This window comes from Lissotriton vulgaris, chromosome 6, assembly GCF_964263255.1.
Source record: "Lissotriton vulgaris chromosome 6, aLisVul1.2, whole genome shotgun sequence".
Taxonomy (NCBI): domain Eukaryota; kingdom Metazoa; phylum Chordata; class Amphibia; order Caudata; family Salamandridae; genus Lissotriton; species Lissotriton vulgaris.
Genome location: NC_141694.1, coordinates 1235455866 through 1235479638, shown reverse-complemented (window position 1 = coordinate 1235479638; position 23773 = coordinate 1235455866). Strand labels below are relative to the sequence as shown.

General features: G+C 46.0%; 1 protein-coding gene across 2 annotated transcripts in view; it reads right to left on the bottom strand.

The window, feature by feature from the left end:
* The window catches only part of REV3L (REV3 like, DNA directed polymerase zeta catalytic subunit), a 1049196-nt gene that overhangs the window by 763401 nt on the left and 262022 nt on the right, over positions 1-23773 (bottom strand). For both annotated transcript variants that reach the window (XM_086927335.1, XM_086927334.1), the window contains exon 3: positions 5254-5328. In XM_086927335.1, the coding sequence (XP_086783461.1) occupies positions 5254-5328 (75 nt within the window). The remainder of the gene's footprint in view (positions 1-5253; positions 5329-23773) is intronic.

Genomic DNA, 23773 nt, shown 5'->3' with positions numbered 1-23773 from the left:
ATGATCGGAGACCGACGATTCGAGCTAGGTGGCATAACAAAACTGTCTCTCTCTGCAGGGTGCTCTTCAGTGTTCCCTGCGAATCAAACACATCTTCTGCTGGGGAAATCTGAGGAACTGCTGTACCGTGTCGACCTCAAAACCCAAAAAGGTCAACTTTGCACCTGCACGCAAATCGATTTCTGGTCGTTCAGAATGAAAACCAGATTCTGAAGAAGCTTCTCAGTCAGTCTGAGTTGAGCAATCAAGGAGCTCTCCTCCTGGTGCATCAGAAGAAGGTCATCCAGGTATACTATGAGACGCACACCAAGAGTCCAGAGCCACTCCATGGCCAGCCCAAACAGCTTGGTGAAGCATCAAAAGGGCTGGTGACAGACCGAACGGTAGACAAGTGAACTCTTAGATGAGTCTGCCCCTTTGAAACAGCAGGAATCGTCAGTGGGGTGGAAAAATAGGGACCATAAGGTAGGCGTCCTTCAGGTCGAGCCGAACCAACCAGTCATTCGGTAGGAGCACGTCCTTGAGAAGGTGAATACCTTCCATTTTGAAGTGGCGATACACCACCCACTGGTTGAAGTCCTGGAGGTTGATTACCGGCCTGAACCCCTTGTCTTTCTTCTCGACAAGGAAGATATTGCTCAAGAAACCTTCGGAGTGAATGGGTTGCATTCACAATGGCCCTTCTTCGCAGGAGGTCTTGTATCTCTCTGTTTACCACCTGGCCTTCTCTCTTGGAAAAAACAAGAGGAGGGGGGCAGGAAATTTGGTGCGGAGTTCCATGGAGCTCTATATGGAAGCCCGTCACAGTCTGTAACACCCAGGCGGCACACCCTGTAATTGCAGCCCAATTGTGTCTGAACCACTGCAGTACTCCCCCCACCTCTGGTAGGAAAAAAAAGGGGTAATCCTTACCGGTGGGTTCACCAGGAGCATTGTTGACTCCACAGGGGTTGCCTTTACCCCTGCGACCTCTGCCCCGGCCTCTCAATGGGGAGAACCCTCAGAACTTCGGTTGTTCCTGCCACTGCATGGATCTCCAGGTCTAAGACTTATGGGGGTTTGGTGTTGGAAGGACGGCCGGAGGAGCGCCCCCTACCTCTTCCGGCCCCCCCAAATATTTGCAGACTGAATACTTTTTTTAATTGATTGCTGCGCCTTATTCAAAGCGAGACAACTCTTTAATAAATCGATCTGCAAAGAGACATCCGTTTGCTACTGACCCAGCCTTGTAAGAGGCCAGTTCGCCAAGTCGAGGCTCAATCTTAATTAGCAGTGAGCATCTACGCTGAGAAGATAATGCGCAGGTCGCATTACCAAGGAAACATAAGGCCCTTTGTGCCCGTACCGAGAGGATTGTGGGATCTATTAGATGGCCTGTCTCTTTGTCACTATCTGCCATGTCCAATATCATGGTAAGTGGCCCCAGCATATCCAAGACCTGATCTTGGCAGAACCGACAAGAGCAGTCCAGACACTTTTTAGGATCTTTGATAAACTTGCTGATGAACGTGGCCATTCTGGAGTCAATCTCTGGGGTGCAAGCCACTTTATTTGGCAGGGATGGCCAGGGGCACTCCGCTTTTAGGCAACCACAGACCTTTTTGTCCATCGGCTTACAAATTCGGCTAGCCACATAGGATGCCATAAGGGTTGCCGGTATCCAATCTGCAGAACAGGGGTGATATTTATCCTCTGGGTTCAGCATAACCGAGATGCCAGTCGAGTCCTGAGATTGAGGTACATTCAGCCGGGCTTTCTTGGCACCACCTTCCAGTCCAGAGAGGAAGCAGCCTCCCAAGTACTGGCCAGAGTTTTGGCCTTAGATTTGCCTTTGGAGGGGCCCTTCGAAGCTACCCTTGGTTCCCCCAGTCTCCCTCAGTAGCGGTGACCACCCTGCGTCACACCATGAGCTCGATAATACAGCAGCTTAAGGGTTCAAGGGATGAGGACACTGCCCTCTCCAGGGATGTGTCAATAGCATCCACCAGGCCCATATGAATGGAAAGAAGAGGCTGCTCCTCATCGGCGGGTTCCCATGAATCTAGTTCACCCGCTATGTTAGAGAGGATGAAGAGCAACTCAGGCCTCACAAGATAGCAAAGGTGCCATGCCCCCATGGCTTCCAACAAGCAATGTATGTAACCACAAAAACCCCAAGTTAAATTTAAAATGAGCCAAGACTTACGAGTCAGCAATAAAGTATATCAGTACCAAACAATTTCGAAGGAAAATTAATATGAGCCAAGAGTTATGTACCAGCAGTAAGGTTGTGAAAATGAAGGACGCTCAACGAGCGAACTGTTGCACTGGAGCCAAAAACCACACAATACAATCCAGGGGAAAATGAAAAACCTCTGACTCCCGCCAAGCACGCAAAGAACTGACAGCCCGCCGAAGGCCCAAAACTGTCACTCGCGTACTTGGATGGAGCAGAGGCACCCCAAGAATACGGTGGAATCCCCCTCCCTCCGCCTATGTGCGTGCACCGTGCCCTTTAGTGAGGTCAGCGTTGTACCTCAACGGACGCCAGAGGTAAAATAAAACCTTTGCTGACACCCAAGCAGAGCGGACCACACTAGGAGGCGATTGAACACACAGCACTGAAGGATGAAAGCTCAAGGCGTCGCACCACCAAGACAAGCCTTATCAGCCGCTCGCGCTCCTCAGCGTGGCCGTGAGGACTTTATTGGAACGGCAGCCCCAATTGTCAAATCGCAGTAAGTAAACCAATAAAGAAAGAAATCTGAATGCACTGCCAACAAGTATCAATTACACTGTGCACAATTATGCCCAGAAATAAACAATATCAAAGGAAGGCACTTATCTGGCTGCTGAGCGGAGAAGAAAGAGGAAGTGCTGTCCTTTAATATTGTTTATATGGGACTGTCTCTATGGTTGTTTTGCGAACGCTACAAAGACTCATGAGATTTGTGGTCTTTGTTTGTAATTTGTTCTCTTAAAGCTGCTAAGCAATAAATATGAGAGAGAAAAGCATAATGTGAGCCTCCGGTCCTGACATAGAACTTCATATGGCTTCAGAACACTGTTCCATGCTCAAAACTGGATTGCTAATTGCTAATACCAAGGCTCTATAATGGCTTTCTATCAGCATAGCAATACAACTACCCTGATCCATCTCAATCGGATTTCTGGACAATTAGCCTGCCACTGTATTTTCATTCACCCACAGGTTCTTCATCGGAGCAAAATGTCGTCATCTATATATAGGAAGTGTGCATGTATTTAAAAACTAAGCACGCAGGCCATTTCAAAACTTGGTCTAAGTTTATTTTTCATAAAATCTATCCCTCCCAGAAGCAACAACCCACACTTTAAAGGTTCACTGCTCCAAGGCTATTGCAGAATCTCTTAGGGCAAGCAAGAAACTGAGCTGTTGCAGAAATGTGAACATAACGTATACACAATAACCACCTAAACATGCACTCTAGGGTGCTTATTGCCTTTCGTGTGGCTCTATGTGAAAAGCCACACTCACCGTGAACAGTTACAAAGTCAATGAAGCACACTTCTCCCCCTCTTCTTTTTAAAACTCCTATTTTTTGGCCCAAAAGCATCCCTTAAAAATGAAAGTTGCTTCATATTACCAGAACCACAGGATTTTACCCATTAACATTAGATAGCAGTTTGTTGGCTACAGACAGGCACGATTCGGCATTCCAACATGGCCCTATCTATACACATTTCTCATACAGCACACTAAGTCTGGAACATGTCACCCTCATGGATGAATGAGCTGATCAAACCACACCGACAGGTCTGTCAGCACTGACAGTCTCCAATACTTGCGTCGTGATGGCATCCACACTTTCAAAAGTATGAGCTCTGACTGCTCTTGCTCAATCTCCACGGTGTAAGTTGAATGAACACAGGGCATGCACTACTCTACACACAATATGGCAAGGAGGAGGCTGTAGGAAAAGCAAAAGAAGCTTCTCATCCTTCTGCGATGATTCACATGATACCATCCCACTACTTACAGCTCCTTAAAACAATACAAACATTCTCACAGACAGTTTTTAAACCACAACACTGTGTTCTAAATAACTTCATGTATTCGGTGTTTTTAATACATACCCTGGATGGGAAAACAAAAACAACCAATACAACACAGGAAGCCAATGGTTAAAACATGATAATATTGGTTGTTTGCAGACCAGCCACTGGGGTTCACCCAGTATACCTGCCTGTCTTCAAGTACATATGATCATCCCTTGGACCTTTCTTGGTTACAAGCAAGTTGTCATGCAGTTACAAGTGCAGTGCCCCAGTGTAACACATACCTGGATTATTTAAAAATGTAATCCTCCATATCCCTAGATGAAATTGGATATGTATGGCTTAATCTTGTTTTTGTCTTTTCATCTTCATCATTAATCCCATCCTTATTGCCAAATGTTGGAAAGACAAGGCAAAAAAAAACACATATGCCATACAAAAATATTCACTAATCACAAAAACCAAGTCAGAAATAGGTTCTGGCTGCAACCGTAACACAGGACTTAATAGGTCCATAGCAAATTGAAAAGAGCTCTAATAACAAAAGAGTCAGGACCCTAATTCTCAAACACCATGTTTGACCTGTAGCAGCGGCAGGGCATGAACAGTCTCTTCTAGGATATCAAGTAATGAGAAGTCTTATTGTTCTGAAAAGCAGGGGGTTTATACAGCAGATTTGTCAAGGACCTCATAAATGATATCAGTGTTCAAAATAATTAAGAAAGATATGGACTTCTGCATGCAGATCTTGAGAACTGTAGTACAGAAGTTGCAACAGGGCAACTCAAAGGTAAGAACCTCTTAGTGTGATGTACATGATACTAGAGACGCCATGACAGCTGATGAAGCTGTGCAGTCTCTTTTGAGACTACACAAAGAACTTTGAAAATATATACCTTACTTAAGTGACCCACTCCTATTTGAAGAAATAATTTCTGATCAATAAAACACGTTACATGTGCAAAGGAACAACACTTAACAGTAGTGTCAGTTCCAACTGTGGCTGGGTTTCAGCTATCACTGTATGTAAAAGCGTCCTTGCTAGTGAACTACAGGAGTTCCACTTCATTCCTTGTTCTTCCCCCTTACCCGCAATACCGTGTCCAAGGAGTAAAATTTAAACTAACAATACCAATGGGAGGGGTTGAATGCTCGACTACAATTGTTTACCTGTACTGACTTCCAGGGGATATGCAGTGTTTAGTACATTACATGTAGTATAGTATTCTCCAGTACCTTTTAACCATTGCAGGATTATAAAGATAGATCTTCATAAACTGCCTTTCTTTCTCGTGATAACCGTAGAAAGGCCTGTAAGAAAGAAATAATAGAATTAGACTGTAAAAAGTATGAAGTAAAAGTAACTTGGTTAAAAAAACATGCAGACAAATGATTTAAGTGTAATACAAGATCTTATCACTGGCTGAAATGAACAAGTTACTTACCTTTGGTTACGCCTTATTTAGTAAAGCCTATCTAGCCACAGATTCCTTTCCTTAGAATTATCCCCAGGAGTCAGACTAGAACTGTACATTTTTCATGAGTAGTACCCTTATGTGCCAGTAGGTGGCCATGTTCGGCTCTGCGTGGCATCGGCAGTGCTGGAGGCGATGTGCGCGGTGCCTATATAGGTGATACTCCAGCGCGCTAGCAGTTTATTTTCGAGACTTTCCACACCAAGAGAGCAGAGTCACCAAGAACACTGACCACTCGTGTGGATAACTATGGTCCTGAAAGGGGAAAGTCATGTCTCTAGATAGCCATTCACAGAGTAGGGAGGATGGGTAGGACAGTAAGGAATCTGCGGCTAGATAGGCTTTACTAAATAAGGCGTAACCAAAGGTAAGTAACTTGTTAATCTGATAGAGACTTCGAGCTGCAGATTCCTTACCTTAGAGTAGATGCACAAGCAAAACTTCCCAGAGGTGGGTCTGCCAAACAATTTCAAACCAAAAAGTCCTGCAAGACCGAATGGGCACAGTGCCAGTCCCAACGAACCAGACTGTCGAAGAAGTAATGTTTTGTGAACGTACACAGAGAAGCCCACACAATGCCTGGTAGATGTCCAGGACCGGTACGCCGTGTGCTAACTCGGGGGTTGCAACCTTGGCGGAAAGGTTTGATTCTTGGCCAATGTATAGCAGATTTTGATGCTGAGCATAATCCATTGGGAGATGGTTCACTTCTGCATGGCCTTTCCCTTCTTCGCTTCGACATTTCACGTGAACAATTGGTCATCCACTCGGAACTCTCTTGTGTGGTCAAGGTAGAACGTCAACGCTCTTTTTGGTCCAATCGGTAAAGTCTCTCCTCTTCTTCAGAGGGGTGTGGCAGGGCATAAAATGTAGGTGGGTTGATGAACTGGCCTACATGAAAACGAGGGACTGCTTTTGGCAGAAAGGAAGATCTAGTTCATAGAAACAGCTTGTATGGGCAGATGTTTAAGTAGGGAGGGTTGGATGGCAAAGCCTGAAGATCACTGACCTCTACGCAGATGTTATTGCCACCAGGAAGGCAATCTTGATGGTAAGGAGCCTGAGAGGGCAGTTGTGCAAGGGAGCAAATGGAGCGCACATCACGAACGTGAGGACTTGATTAAGGTCAAACTAAGGCATGATGAAGAGAGAAGGAGGAAACATATGTTGCAAACCTTTTAAGAACCTATGTATAATAGGGGATGGCAGGTCAGGCAACTGCAGAAAAGGAGTCCATTAAGGTGCCATTAAGGCAGAAAAGTAGCCCATGAAGGTTCTCAGAAGGTTCTCAGAGCAAAGACCTGTTGGGCGCCCACTGAAACCTCAGTTTCCACTGCAGAGCCCGCATATGCCAATGGACATGTGTCACCAGCAGGATGTAGGAGGCTATGAGGCCCAGCAGCCTCCGAGTCCGTCTCACCAAAATTCAGGATAGAGGTTGAAACATCAGTATCATAGCCTGAATATTCAGGACTCGTTGCTTGGGAGCATAGACCCTAAACCGCACTGTGTCTAGAGCAGCTACTATGAAAGGGAGCGCCTGAAAGGGAGTCAGGTGTGACTTCGGAATGTTGATAGTGAACCCCAGCGACTGTAGTTTGGACGTGGGAAGACGACAGCCGGGGGCGAGCCAGTCTTTAACAGCCAGTCATCGAGATAGGGGAAGACAGGCAATCCTGATCTCCGCAGATAAACTCAAACCCCCGCCATCTCCTTGGTGAACAGCCGAGGGTAACTGGGGAGGTCAAAGGGGAGCACAGTGAACTGAAAGTGCTTGTGGCCCACCGTGAACCGCAGGTAACGTCTGTGGGCAGGCAGGACAGGAATATGGAAATATGCATCCTGCAAAGCCAGCACTACCATCCAGTCTCCTGGTTCAAGGGGAGATAGGACCTGAGCAAGAGTGAGCATTTTGGACTTCTACTTGAGGAAGAAGTTGAGAGTACAGGTCGTGGATCGTCCTTCTTGGGCACCAAAAAGTAGCGAGAATACAAAACTACAACCTATTTCTGGCATCGGCACACTCTCTATGGGAGGGAGTAGCCCCCTCAGGCAATCTGCAAAACACACCTGTCCAATGTTATGCAGTGCCAGTGGCGCAGGTGAAGGCTAATCCTGCTGGGTTCCTACTGATTTTTTTAGTCATGCTCTTAGATTGTTATGAATAAGAATATTTACTATTCTAAAATGAGTATTACATTCAATGCAAGGGTGTAGCTATGGGAGCAGGCTTTGCCCCGAGCATAGCTAACCTTTTCATGGACAACTATAAAGATGAATACATCTATAGTTGTGACAATCCTTTCCTTAACAACATCACGTTATGGAAACAATATATAGACATTCTTATGATCTGAACGGGCGACGCACTAGGCCTGATTGATTTCTCTTTTTGGTTAAATGCCAGATCCACAGACATCAAGTTTACTATGGCTTATGATAATGAGACAATCATTTTTTTGGATCTATGTGGGAAAGTAGAGGATTTCAGGATATACACCACTTTATACAGAAAGCCTACAGAACGCAATACGCTTCTGAAAAACGATTCTCATAATTCGAGGAATCTATGGGATAACCTCCCCTAAGGTAAATTTTTGAGACTGAGGCGTAACTGCACTAGACGTGTGGATTTTTTGACGAAGTTGCCACACTGTTGGAACGTCTTAGCGAAAGAGGTTACCCGAAAGGCCTTCTACATACGGCAAGACATAGAGCCTGGTACTGTCCCAGAGACAACCTCCTTGAGATCAAACCGAAATTGATCTGTCACCTCCTTCAATACCAAAAGTAACGCTATAATTATTTTATTTTTTTAAATATTGGAATTTTATCGCAACAGAAATCGATATGCAAGACAGACACATATTTGCATTCAAGAGGAATAAAAACGTGGGAGAATACGTGGTGAGCTCCTTCCTTAAGACGATGGAAACTCCAGATATCCATACTCAACTTTAACTATGATGGTAAATGGGCAGACTAGGAGGGTTTGGAAGCAACGGCTGCTGGAGGAGTGGTGGACTGACCCTACAGCTGCCAACAAGCCCTACAGGGCCGGTAGGCATTGCATCTGTAGCAAGGCAGAGGCTGGAAAGCTTGTGCGCCGCAGTGGCTGGATGGGTAAGGACGCAGCTGAATTCCCCTTCCATGGCCACTAAAGGAGTGAAGGCCCTATCCCTGCTGTCCTTAAAGCGCTCTATCGCCGAATCCGTCTGGCCTCCGAAGGGAAGGGAGCCATTAAAGAGCATGTTGATGAGTGATGGCTAGACATACCCAGAAAAGCCAGTAGTTCTCAACAAAGCGTGGCGTCACAGGGCCAATGTCAACGAAACTGCTCAGCCTAAGGAGTCGGTGGTTTCTAGTCCATATCAAAGAGTGAACTAAGTTGCATACCTCCCATCGGCAACATCCTGGGAGAGTATAGCCCTGGCCTCCTCCAGGACCATTGACAGCACCTGCACAACCAGATTCCATAGGGCGAAGCAATAGGGGCCCAAAAGATCTGCAGTGTTCACTGACCGCAGTGCCAGGCTAGTGGAAGAAAATATTTTCTTGCCTAAAACCTCCAGCCTCTTGAATTCCATATGGAGCAGAGCGGTTGGGATTGTGCAAGGATGTACATGTGTAATAGAAGCTGGGACCACCAAGTTGTCCAGGGTGGGATGTTCTGTGAGGAATTTAGGGTCCTTTGGAGCGGGCGGTGGACAATTCTGACGTTCACAGGAGTCCCTGTGTGGAGCTTTGACCATGTCCCAACCAGGACATCAGTAAGTGCTTAGTTGAATGGAAGAAGTAGTTCAGAGAGGGGCACTCCCACCTGAAGCACTTCCGTCAAGATATTAGGCTTGACTGTCACCAAGGGTAAACTATGGTGTAGGACCTCAGCTGCCCTCTGCACCACTATAGCGAATGAAGATACCTCCTCCCTATCCACGGTAGGGGTAGAAAGCATGCCAATATCTGGAGAAGTGTCCACTCTGTTGGCTTCACCCAGATCATCACATCAGTCCCAGGATTCATAAGGCTGGTATTCTTCAGAGTCCAGCTACCCCTCCCATTCTTCCAGAGTCCTAGCCCATAGGCAGAGGGCTCAGGCTCTGACCTGGGAGGCAGCGCTGTAGTCAGAGCCAGGCGACGCCTCTTTGGGTTTTTGCCAGAGTTGTGGAAGTAAATAGGAATGTCACTGGTGGCATCTCTGGGGATTGATAGGTGCCGGAGCTGCTGGCGGGTATCCAGTAAGGGCCCCTCCCAAACCTTCAGGACGCAAGGGCACAAATAGGTGGTACACAGTGTAAGAAAGTGGCTCTGTATATACTAGACCAAAGTAGGGTACAGTGTGCACAGAGTCCACAGTCCCCAGAGGTTTGGCAGGGGATAAAGTTAGCTATAACCTTACTCTCTAAAGTAGTAGCTTGGTCGAGCAGTAAGTCAGTATCAAAGGACAGTGTAAAGCATTTCTTGTACACACTTAGTCAGCAAATGGTCTCACACACTCAAGAACTGAACTCTAGGCCAATTCTTTGTATAAAAAATCATAATTGCTTTATTTTAAACCAACAAGGTATCAAAATATACTTTCTCAGAATGAGTTACTTTAGTTAAGTACTTTTCAAATACTTTTACTACCCAGTGGGGTTCTACCTTGTTGGGTTGGATTTTGGCCCTCATTCTGCATAGATATAAGTGAAGAAGGCATTTTGCTTTTTTGGGGACTTCCTCTTGGGATACGTAAAGTTTGTCTGTGACTTCTGCTTGTGGAATCGAGCCGACGTAACATGACCTGGCTTTATGTTTGGGAGTCTTCTTTGGTCATGTGCTGATACAGTGCATGTGAGATGTTACTGTTTGGCTTAGTGCAATTACATGTGACATGGGAGAGATCCGTACGCAAGCGCTGTGATACATTTTTAACAGACTCCATTTGGCTAGGCAGCTCCTTAGCAGTGAAGAGGTGCTTGTTGGAAATGGCCCTGTTTGAGGCATGTCAGCTGTAGTTCACATGCTATGCATGATCCTGCCATCTAGTGTTGGGTCCGGATGCAAGTTGTTTTTCATTGAAGAAGTCTTTCCAGTCACGAGGTAAGTGACTCCTCCTTTCAGCGATAGTGCGCATGGGCATCGACTGCATTGTTAGATGTATCAGAGGACAGTGTAAAGCATATGTTGTACACACTCAGTCAGCAAATGGTCTCACACACTCAAGAACTGAACTCTAGGCCAATTGTTTGTATACAAAATGTATAGTAGTTTTATTTTAGAACCAACAAGGTATCAAAATATACTTTCTCAGAATGAGTTACTTTAGTTAAGTACTTTTCAAATAGGCAATAGACTTTTTAATACAATAGGCACAGTTTTAGGCAACACAATTTCAAACACAATGTTACATTGAGCTCAATGGGAATTTCTAGTTAAATGCAATTAATTACTTTAAGGATTACTTTTCTAACCACAAGACTGGATCCTAGATTCAGTCCTGGGACATCTCCTGTAAACAGTTGAGTAAAGGCGTTTTGGTTACAGTTGTGATTTTTAAGGAATATTATTGTATTTTAACTCCTTCCATGCTCATGGCGGAACGGTTCCGTCACGTCGGTTGAGCTGTGCTCATGACGGAACCGTTCCGTCATGAGCCGATAGGCTCATTAGAACCTTCAGCACAGCGCGAAAATTCGCGCCGCGCTGAAGGGGTTAACAGTTGACACTTTTTCACATAGAATCACCAATGTTATCCTATGGGAGGAAATTCACGTAGCAGGTAAGTAGTCTTAACGTTACTTTCTCTTACTCAGTGTTGGATCCTGGATCCAGCACTGGTGCATCTCCTGTAAACAATTGAAAGAATGCGTTTATGTCATACAGACAATTTTTAAGGAATATTTGTAAGTTTGGAAAGTTTCAAAACTACACTTAGAAGAATTTCCAAGTGAAACCAGTCAATGTTACCCTATGGAAGAAAAGTGAGTTATCGGCTTTTGAGTAAGTACTCGACTGGCAGAGTTAAAGGTTCTGGGCATAGACTCAGGAGTCTCCCAGGGTTAGGTAGGTACAGTTGTTACACCCTCGCCGGCACAGGGGCAGGCGAGTGCAGAGAGAGTAGGTCCAATGTTATTCTATGGAAGGCAGGGGGCCTTTGGTTGGTGGCTGCTGGCAAGCAGGCCACGCGGCTGTGGGAGCTGGGCTCCTGGTCACTTGCTCAGGGCAAATGGAGGAGTAGATTAGGACATAGGTTGCACTCCCAGGGGAACTCGGGCGGCTGGGTGCAGGATGCTTTTGAGCCATCGGGCGCTCAATGTTACTCAATGAAAAAGCTGGAAGGTGAACAAAGGCTGCAGGCCTAGGACGGAGATTCTTCAGGTGCGACCACCACTCCGAGAGGTAAGTTGGGATCTTGGAGGATAGGTAGGCACCCAGGAGTTGGGCACAGGGGGCCGTGGGGCGCCGGGTGCAGGAGTGTCTTTTGACGTCGGTAAATCTTACCCTCAGCTGGTCGCGGTTGGAGGGGTCCCTGGTTGTGAGGCTGCAGGCGTCGTCTGGGTCATCGAGGAGGGTCCTTGGGCCCTGGCTTTTAGGTCACAATCGCCAGGGGGATGTCCTCAGGTTCTTTGTCCACTCAGGCACAGGTCGGGCTCGGCGGCTGCAGAGTGGGCTGGATTCGCGGTTCCTGGCTGGCACCAGCGGTGTTGCTTTTTGAGCAGAACCACTGCTCATGGGAGCCCCAGTCTTTTAGGTGAGCAAGGTAGGCAGGTCCTCCGAGGTTTTCGAGGTTGCTGTCCGCAAGGAGACACCGGGGTTTAGCAGGAGCAGGTTCAAGGATCAACAGGCCAGTAGGGCTAGGGCCAAGTCAGTTGGTATCGTCCTCTTGTTAGCAGCTGCAAGGCAGGTCGTCCTTCTTCTTGTTCTTCTTTCTTGATTTCAAATAGGGATCTGCTGAAAGAAGGTTCAGGGTACCCCTAAATACTAAATGTAGGGGCGTTACAGGTAGGGTAAGGCAGGGACCAATGGGTTCCTGTCCTGGGGTGAGTACGCCCCCTATCCTGCTCCTCTCCTGTGGGAGGGGGGCAGGAGACTATCTCTGAGCAGGGCTCCCCTTCCTCAAGATGGCGGGAGCCCGGAGCTGTGCTTCACCTCGCCTCTCCCACCTGAGGGGTGGGGTTGGCAGAGGCTGGCACACCCCCTTGAAGTTGAAGTTGAAGGGATTTGTAGAGCGCTCTACTACCAAGAGGTTTCTTGGCGCTGTAGAAGGAACCTGAAACTGAGGGAAGGAGGGGAGGGGTGTTAAGAAAGGGTAGGAGTTAAGAAGAATAGGCAGAAGAAAAGAGGTGGGTTTTCAAAGCTGCCCGAAAGTCAAGGTAAGAGGGGGTGGATCTGATGGCTAAGGGGAGGGAATTCCAGAAAAGTGGAGCGAGTGTCGAAAACCTGGATCCACCCGATTTCTTTTTGCGGAAGCGGGGGACATGGAGGAGGGACAGGCTGGAGGAACGGAGGGTTCTGGTTGGAGTATAAGCAGTGATTTTAGATCTGATAAATGCAGGGGCAGTGCCGGCAAGGGACATAAAAGTCAGGCAGCCCATCTTGAAAAGTGAACGTTCCCTGATGGGAAGCCAGTGGAGCGTTTTAAGCAGGGGAGTGGTGTGACTGGATTTAGGGAGCCTATAAATGAGGCGTGCCGCTTGATTCTGGATGAGCTGTAGGCGTCGGCACTCATAGGCAGGGATGCCTACATAGAGGGCATTGCCGTAGTCTAGGCAAGATAGTATCATTGCCAAAGTGATGATTTTGAGTGCTTCGGCTGAGAAGTAGCGTGAGACTCTGCGGATGGTTCTCAGGGAAAGAAAGCAAGAGGAGACCACTGAGCTGATTTGAGGTCGCAGAGAGAGATCTTGGCTGACTTTGATGCTCACGGTTTTCACAGAAGCAGAGGGAGACGGGGGAGAACCAAAGATGGGGGGGCCAGAAAGCAGAGGACCAAGGATTAGAAGGGCCACCGATCAGGACAAGTTCTGTTTTATCGGGGTTTAGTTTTAGTTGGTTGATGTTCATCCAGTTATAAATGAAGGTAAGAGTGGAGTGAACCGTGGAGATAGAATCAGAAGAGGGCGTGAGATTGAAGATAATTTGGAGGTTATCGGCGTAGTTGAACGTCGTGACCTCCATGTCCTGTAAAGCAACAATGAGCGGGTATATGTAGAGATTAAATAAGAGGGGGGAGAGTGAGGAGTCCTGGGGGACTCCACAGGAAACCAAGCGAGGAGGGGCCGTGAAGCCCTCAAGGCGAACAGCCTGAGAGCGGTCTGCCAGGAAGGAGGTGAGCCAGGCCAGAGCCGATCCTCGAATGCCGGCGCCCCTGACACGATCGAGAAGGATGGAGTAGTCGACCGTATCAAAGGCAGCGGAAAGATCGAGGAGGACTAGGGCCTGAGGGGAGTTAGGTTCAGCACTACCTCTGAGCTCATCGACCACCGAGAGAATGACAGATTCCGTCGAGTGAGCCGGCCTGAAGCCGGCCTGGTGGTCAGCTAGGAGGTGGTGAGTCTCAATGTAGTTAGAAAGTGAGGAGGTGATGTGGCTCTCCAAGATTTTACCTAGGAGTGGAAGGAGTGAGATGGGCCTAAAGTTGGAAGGGATGGTGGGGTCGGCGCCAAGTTTCTTTATGATGGGAATAACCGTAGCAGATTTGAACGCGTCAGGTACGGTACCCAGGGAGATAGAGGCGTTGAGCAGAGTCAGAGGGGGGGGTGCCGGACAGTGGGAAAAGATTTCCCTAAGGATGTGAGCGGGGCAGGCATTAGCCTGGGAGCCAGTTTTGACCTTTCCCAACAGGGAGCAGAAGGTCTCTTCTGAGATTGCGGGAAACTGGTCTAAGGAGGAGGAGGCCTTCCTTTGGTTTCCCGCCTGTCTTCCATCCAGATTAGGGGTGAGAACTGGTGGGGGCCAGTTGCTGAGTACAGAAAGTGGCCTGGAGAAGCTCACAAAGGCGGCATGCCTTGGAAGCTCCCCCTGCCCATCCTGGGAGAGGAGACCTAGCACCTTGTCCCAGGATGTGCATTGTTGCAGGCCCAGGACAGCGGATGGCTCTCTACCCAGGGGTCCAGCAACATGTCTGGTCATTACACTGGTAGTTGGTTAGGCTTCAGGGGGCATCTCTAAGATGCCCTCTGTAGTGCATTCTACATTAAACCTACACGGATGCCAGTGTGGGATTTAATGTGCTGAGAAGTTTGATATCAAACTTGTCAGTCTTCAGTGTAGCCATTATGGTGCTGTGGAGTTCGTAATGACAGCCTCCCAGCACCACATACTCTTAATGGCATCACTTCACTTAGTGTCCAGAAATGAGCCTGGGTATTGTAGGGGCACAGGGCTCATGCACCCGTTCCCACACCACTGGCATAGTGCACCCAGATAGAGGGATGACTGTTAAGGCAGTGTGTTTGTTGGCATGGCACACAGGGATGTGTGCCATGTCGACTCTTTGTTTAGTTCTGCACCAAGACACTTAGCCTGCAAAGGCAGTGTGTATGTGTGTCAGGGTACAGGGCCCTCAAGGGTGGCACAATAAGTGTTGCAACCCTTAGGGGTCTTCTCTGGTCACAGTGCCCTAGGTACCTAGGGTACCATTTACCAGGGGCTGACCTGTGGCCAGAGATGCCAATTGGGTTTAGGTTTCAACATAGTTTTAGGGAAGGACACTGGCCCTGGGTACCTGGTTGGCAGGAACCCAGGACACACTCATTCAAAGTAGATAAGCAATTCAGCAAAAGTGGGGGCATACCATGCAAGAAAGATGGCACTTTCTCACACACAGCCTCATAGAACTCTCTCAACTAGGCGGGGGTCGCTCAAGCTCCCGGAACCTCAAGTAGGTGCGGAGACCGCCAAGGCGCTAGCTCTATCGCGGAGACAGGCCTTGAAGGACGCTTCCTCGTCTCGTTGCCCGACAGACAAAGAGAAGACAAAGCATTCTTCGACTACTACTTTTTCTTGTGGTTATTATTTTCCTGAATGACCCGATGACTTTGAGTGCAACGAAGTCCTAGACCCCACAACTGCTCCTGGGACCTTCGTCTCGACTGGGAACTCGATTGTTGCAGCATCGTTTATCGAACTCCAAGGAGCTTGAGGGATAGCTCCTCCCTCAAGGCTTTTTGGGGCATAGCCCAGCAATTCGGAGCAGGCCTTCAGGTTGTGGTCGCACCTGAGGCACACAAGGTGCAGGTCTGTCGTTGACATCGAGCAGTGACAGGTGCTGCTGGCCTTGAAGCTAGCCTTCTTGCATGACATAACCTGCCACGCAGGAAAGGAAAAACCTCAAAACACTAACAAAACGTCCAAATTAAGTAGTCCAAAAATGATGAGGGGAAGCTCTTCCCAGCTCTGCGCTGACTGCTGCAGAAAGAAAAGACATGACGTCAGCACATTGAGGTGCCACTATAAAGGCACCACGCACATCACCTAACGGCCCGCAGGGGTACTACTCAAAACAAATTTCCGAATACAGTCGGATGCCTGGGAATAATTCTAACGTAAGGAATCTGCGGTTTAAAGTTGATCAGATACTCACAGTTGCTTTATCTATTTACTGGCATTATTTATTTTAGGCTGACCAATATGTCTATGTCCCTCCTGTGAAGGATAGCCTGTTAACTGTATTCTTCCACAAGTGCCCGCTTCATGTAAATAGACCTTTAGCTTTTGTTCTAATCTTGTCACGTTTGCTGTGCATTCAAAGACAGAAGTAAAATGTCGGGCTCTGTCATCCGAGGGAGCTTAGGGCCAGATGTACGTATCCTAGGGTTTGTGATTACCAAATAGCAAATTTTAGAGATTCACTATTTGTTAATCGTAAACAGCTATGTACAAATGTGAGTTTAACACAGTTAGGGATTCCCAGTGGGTCACAAATAGACCTACCTCCTTAACATTTAGGAGGTAGGTCTTGGTTTGTGACCCACAAGGAATCGCAAAAAAATCACAAGGATTGTGGTCTGCTTAAGTCAGCAGACCACCATGTCTGCGATTGCTTTTAAATAAAGTCATTTTTGTGGGGAAGCACAACCGGTTTTCCTTAAAGCAAAAATGGATGCGTTTCAAAAGGTAAAATGAAAAGTTTTCTTTTAATTTTTTAAGAGTAGGTTGTGGTCCATGGAGACCCCTTCTTATTTGCGAATGGGTTACCACCAACTTTGAGTTAGCAGTAAAATGCAAATGTTTTGCAACCACATTTCGATCGCAAAACATTCACAAATGCCACAATGTAAGTTAGTAATAGGACGGGACACCCTAAACACGCCCCTTCCGAATACCAAATCGCGACTCGGTAATAAGTTACCAAATCACAAATTGGGCATTTGTACATTTTAAAAAAAAGTTGTGGTCCCAAACGGCCCAATTCTGCGAATACAGCCATTTGAGAGGTAAAAAAGCTTTGTACATCTGGCCCTTAGTGTTTAAATTTTTTCTCTGACTACAAGAATAGAGACTTTATGTGACAATCAAGGTGGGTACGGATGGTGTGCCGGAGGAAAGCTGTGTGGGATTATTGTTTTCTAGCACACAACAAAACCTAAATGTTTGTAAATGAACTGTGTAAATATTTCTGAATACATCGTAATTAGGAAAACATTAATGAAGCACATTTTACTGTAATCTGTGTGGTGCAAACAAATATTTTAATGCGATCAAAACAAATCAATTTTCTAGCTGAGGACATTTCCACACATTATTGTTTGTGCACTGTAAAGTTTATCACTCAAACTGTCTGTACAAATGTAATGGTAATTTCAATTGAAAATGTGTTGTCTGTAATGGTAGTGTGCTACCACACCATTTATAGAGTTCGTTAAAGTTCCGCATGGGGTTCCACAGGGGTCTGCAATCAGCCCCATACTTTTCAATATTTATATGCAACCCCTGATGAGGATCATCAAAAGCCATGGCATCAGCGTGACAAATTACGAAGATGACACTCAGCTAATGATCTCTCTTGATGGAGCCCATGCAAACTCACTGGAGACTTTCCACACTTGCATGCTGGAAATGTCACTCTGGTTAAACCAGAATTCACTACAGTTTAACAGTGACAAAACTGAAATACTGCACTGCCTGGTTGGAAGAATCCCCAAAAGTCTACCTACAGACTTCTGGCCTCAGCTGTTAGGAGACTCGCCTACTCCAGTGAAATCAGTAAGGAATCTCGGAGTCACTATTAACAACAGCCTGAGCCTAGAGACCAACGTCAACAAACAGGTCAGCAGCTGCCTTGCCTTACTGCGAGGACTGCGAAAGCTGCTACCTCTCCTGCCCCCACAGACCAGAGCTAACATAGTCAGGAGCACTATACTCAGCCGCCTGGATTACTGCAACGCCCTTCTGCTGGAATCCCCTGCCTATCTCATTTCCAGACTTCAAAGTATCCAGGCGGCTGCAGCCAAACTGGCACTCTCTCGAGAACGAAGATCTCTACCACTCTTGCCTTGGCCGACCTCCACTGGCTGCCTATACACCAGAGGATATGTTTCAAATCCTTATGTATTGTCTTCAGGGCAGTTCATGGGCTAGGCCCCCGACCACTCCAAAATAAATTCAACTGGTATGAGCCTACCCGGTCTCTTCGATCCTCATCTCTAAACCTTATCAGCATTCCTAGGATCAAGAAAGCCACATGTGGGGGAAGAGCTTTCAGCATTGCTGCAGCTCACTTATGGAACAACCTCCCTACTGACATCAGAAAAACAAACGAACTGATGGCTTTTCGGAAAAAGGTTAAAACATGGCTCTTCCCAAAAATCTAACTTATTAGCTCCTTGACCACTGTCCTCTTCTGTTCTACAGGGTTCTCAGCTATATGTACTCAGCGCCAGGATGCCCCTAGGGTTGCAGAGCGCTCTACAAATGCCATAAATAAATAAATAAAATATACCACAACACTATGACATTATACTTTCTTCTACGCTACGCCACTCCACTTTAAGATACCCTAGTCCACTTCACTCCAGGTCACTCTAGGACACTCCACTCAACTACACTTCTTTCTCTAACACTCTACTTCACTCCATCCTACGACACTCCACGACCCTCTATGCCACTTTACAACACTTTACTCCACTCTACCGCACTCCACTCTTCTCTAAGCAACTCCACTCTATGACACTCCACAGTACTCTACGACACGCCACTCAATTACACTCTACTGCACTGTATGCAACGCCAATCACCTCTATGCAACTCCACTCCAATCCATAAAACTCTACTCCACCTCTCCGGTCTCCACCACTCCACTCTACGCTACTCTACGTCTCTCTCCTCTAAGCCACTAACTTTTAGCTGTGCATAACAGCAGCCAAACTGGTGTACAACATGGCTAAAACACATTGGCAAAGCCAATAGCTGTTGAATAGGCACGACCTATTGTCTTTGCCAGTGCTTGTTTACATCATGACTACCCTACCAAAAAAAAGGTCTGAGAGGGTGATGCTGGTAAGGTGATTAGCGTACAAAGGCTTCACATTACCCACAATTTTAAGTCGAGAGGTTAGAAGGCATACATTTCCTACTGATAAAGACACCTGCCATGCTCTATGGACAACCCCCTGTAGTTTGGTAAAACACACTACACGCATTCCTCAGATGAGCACAACAACATTCAACAATTAGGGCTATGCTTACATCCAAACTTTGAGTTAAGCCACCTCCAAGTGGTTTACACCTACATAATACATTCTTCAACAATCTGCACTGCATCAAAATCTTTGGCAACATCCTGGAAATAAATATCCACATCCTATAAACATTCTTGTTACACAGAATGTGTCTATAGCTGTGTATTACAACTATTTAACATGAGCACGTTATCGAATATCCAACTGTGGATAATCACATGTCATCAGAAGTTAGACTCTGCTTAGATTTTTTTGAACAGCTTTGGCTTTAAACCACAACCTACCTCTGAAACCTCAATAAGGTATGTTCAGCTTTTACCTTGTTTAACTACTTGCACCCTAGACTATACTGGTGTGTAAACAGTGCACCACATAACTTTCAACATGAACAACTACACTTGGCTCCAGGCCTTATGCAATTTCCATTCTATGCACCCACGTGGGTACACATTCTAACTATATGGTTGTATAGGACTATAAGCCCTTTGCCAACAACTTAGTAATTAATGTAATGACTTATGAAGTAAAGTGAATAGTAGTAACAGGCCATTATTATTATTATTATTATATGATGTCATAAGCAGTGCAAGATGAGGTGATACATCTAGGTGGCGAATGTTTGTGTTATTTTCAGTTTTTCAACAATATCTCTTATCTCATCTCAACATCTAGCTATATTATCACTTAACCATTGGTGTTTTCAGTGAACTTCTTTGGTTATGTTTTTTAACCTAAGCTAAGATCTTATTACAATGCCCAATTATAAGATCTTTTTTCTGTAAATTTCTGTGTTTTTTGTTTGTTGATATTCAAAGTTAAGCATATGCCCAGTTCACTTGGGAAAGCTGCACCCAACCCCCCACTACACACGGATTTCAGCCCATGGGCAGGAGGAGATGGGCTAGGGCCTCTCCAGGCCAAACATGCCCACATTTGTTCCACTCGTCACTGTGCATGGCCTTCAGCTATATGCAGCATTGATTTAGTCTAGCACCGAACCCACAGCAGACCGCTAACTCTCACTGAATCTAGCCTCCACAATGGCAAATGGCTTCAGGGAGACCAGTCTCCATTTTCGGAAGTGCACAGTAGAGGATTGGTAGCAGAGCGAGGCTTCCTATCAAGCCCTGCACCAAATCCCCAACCCATTAACCACGCACATCCTCCATCACTCCCACAACCTTCAGCCAGGCACAGAGGTGGCTTGGCTCTGCACTCTATCCACCTACAGGCTACCATCCTCTGCTGCTCATGACCTATGGCTGGCACATTGGCGAGTGGCTGCAGGGTTTTGTCTATGACCAGATCATATTCTTTTTTATTTAAATAAATATTTTTTTCATTTTCACATCATACCTGTGATCGCAAATAGTAATTATTTCAATTTTGATTGGGGATGGGGGGGGGCCGTTGGGGGGGTGTCTCCTGGGGTCCCAGGAGTCAGAAGTGCTTGCTAATGCAGGGACATCCCATTTGGATTAGCCATGCGCTTTACAAATCTCATAACATAACATAACTTATATGTCCTCCAATTCTTTTTTTCAGGACTCGGGGACTGTGTTCCTGAGTCCTGTAATGGCTGTCAAAATACATTCTCCATGTTGTGGCCAGCCCATTAGGACCTGCTCACCCACTCTCAATTGGCCATTGAGAGCACGTCTGAAAACCAACAGTTCAGATATCTCTAACTTTACCAGAGTTAACCCCTTCATGCTGAACCAGAGCACCTTTTTAAAACGCTAATTCCTCGAAAACGGCGGAGCGGATTCACACCAAAAAAGTATACGGATTGAGCTGTGAAGGGAGGTAGCGGATACCGTTGGGGAGAGAAGAAATGGGCTCCTGCTGTCTTGTCAGGCAACACAGACATTGTAGGACCACCTAATTGTCTGCCGATTTGTATGCATATCAATTGTACTACGACATTCATTGTTGAAAAAAGTCTAAGAATGATGTGATAAAACTGTCTAGCCTTAAGAAAGCCCTGGCGCAACTCGCCACACAGGGTGAAACACGTGTCGGCTGTCCTTTTTCCTTTGCTTAATAAAGTCTTGAAAATCTACAAGAAGAGTGAAGTGGACTTTTTAAGAAGATGAATGACTGTAACATGCAGTAATTGAGTTTGCGACTAAAAAACAAAGATAAAAAGGATTCATCCGTGCTATATGAATAAACCAGCCATCTAAAAGTAAGGAACGTATGCTTACAACTAACCTCAAAACCAAAAAAGTATGTTTTCGGAGTGGAATTCTAACTTTTTGCCAAAATGAGTGTAATTCAGTTCAGCTATATTTCCTCTATAGGAGAGCAAACTTTCCTATGGGAGTCAGGAAGGGAAATAGCACTTTCTGTACCCCCACCTTCCTCTTGGCCACCACTTGCCCAATCAGCGTAAAACATTCCATGTTGGAGGGAAAGTGGATGAACATTTTTTCAGCGCCCAAGTCAATAACGGAACAACAAATGCCTTTCCTGTAGAAAACCAGACCTAACTATAACTACACAGTTGCGATATATATTGACATAGCTATATATTAGACAAGGCGTTTTTTGTTTTGCTACTAACCTTGGTGTCATTTTATTTATATATATTTTTTTATTTTTATTGTTATTATTTTGTATTCTCGCTGACAAACCAAAACAAAGGTTAAAGGGACAATATAGTTGGGTAAAAATGTAAGACAAAACATAACATTTCAAACTAAAAAAGACACTGAAATTCACCGGTTCTAGTATAACGAAGAAATTAGAACTTACTCAGTCGGCATGCACAATGAACTCATTAACGATGTGATTTCAGATGTCATCAGTGATGCTATCAATGATATAATAGAACACTTCATGAGTGATGTAATAATTAAAATCATATATTAGGTCATAAGCAGTGCATAGCGAGTATGTTAGTTAGAGCTACTTCCTTTAATTATGATCAGTAAATTTCAGTCATTTTGTTTTTGTTTAAAATGTTACGTTTCAATTTACATTTTCAAGAAACTATAACAGGGCTTTAACCTGTCATTTTTTTCAGTGAATTTCTGGGGGGTTTCTTTTTTCGAGTAAAGGAAGATATTTTTACTATACCCAACTATAAAGTCAGTAACTTTAGTTTTTTTCATTGACTTTAAATGTTTTTTTTTTTTTTAATAACATAATGTAATATGTTCTTGCCACGCCACTGCGGGAGGCAACGCACCCCCGCCGCGCATAACCTTTGGCCATAAGAAATGTGGTTGAACTGCGGCCATGGTCTGTGTCCAACCTCCTGCCAGGCTCTGCAGCCAACCCCATTCCATACACAGTCTTAGGGATGTCAACTCCCTAGCATGGAGTTGGCCACAGGGCCTGACCGCCCAACTCTCCACCATGGGCGACATTGAGTTGGCTGGAGGAATTTGCCGGCTCTAAGGGACACCCACCCGACTTTTTTATTTTTTATTAGTTTAGATCCCTGAAGAACCTAGCGGGGGTGGATTGCGCTGGCTCTCAAAATAGTCAAGCGGGAATATGGGGTCAGGGTACCGCTACCCAGGCCTCTTATTTTATTTATTTATTTTTTATTTTCAGGACACCGAGACCAAGTCCCCTTATTGTTTAATAGAGGCGGCAACATTTTTCCTTATGTTGCGGCCAACCAAGTAGAGCATGTGCTACAGTGCCACTTACAGGAGCTTCTCGCTCCTACAGAGCAGGGTGGCCAATGGGGGAAAAAAACATGCGGCCAATTAGATTGGTCTATTATTTGAAGTAGCATGCTTGCGAGACTCCTGCAAATGCAGCTGTCCAGAAATCTATACATTTATTTAAAATTAATGAATAGATTTACACCAAACATAAAAAAGCGAACCTGAATAAAGATCTAGCTTTCCGCTTAATTTGGGGTAGTTCCGTTCAGCAATTTTGTCTGTAGCGCTGTTCAAAAAATTCAAAAATGCCCATGGAAAAGGCATGGGGAAACTGCATACACATACATACATACTCCAAGACGCCAGGAAATTTTGGCAGATCGGCAAAAACGGCTCGGCTGACCCTACCCCGGCAGTGGTGGCCAATATCGCACCCAGTGTGTGGGAGGATCATTTCAGATCTCTATACACTGAGGCTGACATGGACCCTAATCAGGCTCCAGTAGACCCGATGACGGGCTCGACCCCTACACCACTTCTGGACATGGACAAAATTAGTCTGGCAGAAGTAGGCGCAGCTATTGCTAGACTTGCCACCGAAAAAGCCCCCGGGTTGGACAAACTCCCCGGCGACCTATTTAAAAGTGAACCCACGATCTGGGCTCCATATCTACAGGTTCTATTTAATGCAATCCTGGAGGGGATGCCGGTGTCTGCCACTTGGCTGGGGGCAGAGATTGTACCCATCTTCAAGAAGGGCTCTTCTCTGCTCCCAGCCAACTACAGGCCTATTAGTTCAATAGACGTCCCCCAAAAGATTTTTGCTAGGCTGATCTTGGACCGTTTATTAGAATGGACCGAAGATCACTCAGTCCTGAGCCCATACCAGGCGGGTTTCAGGAATAAAGTGTCCACTGTAGACCAAGTCTTTCGACTTCCCATGATATTTTGGAAAACGGTACAGCTGGAGTGTGGCAGCCTCTACAATGTATTC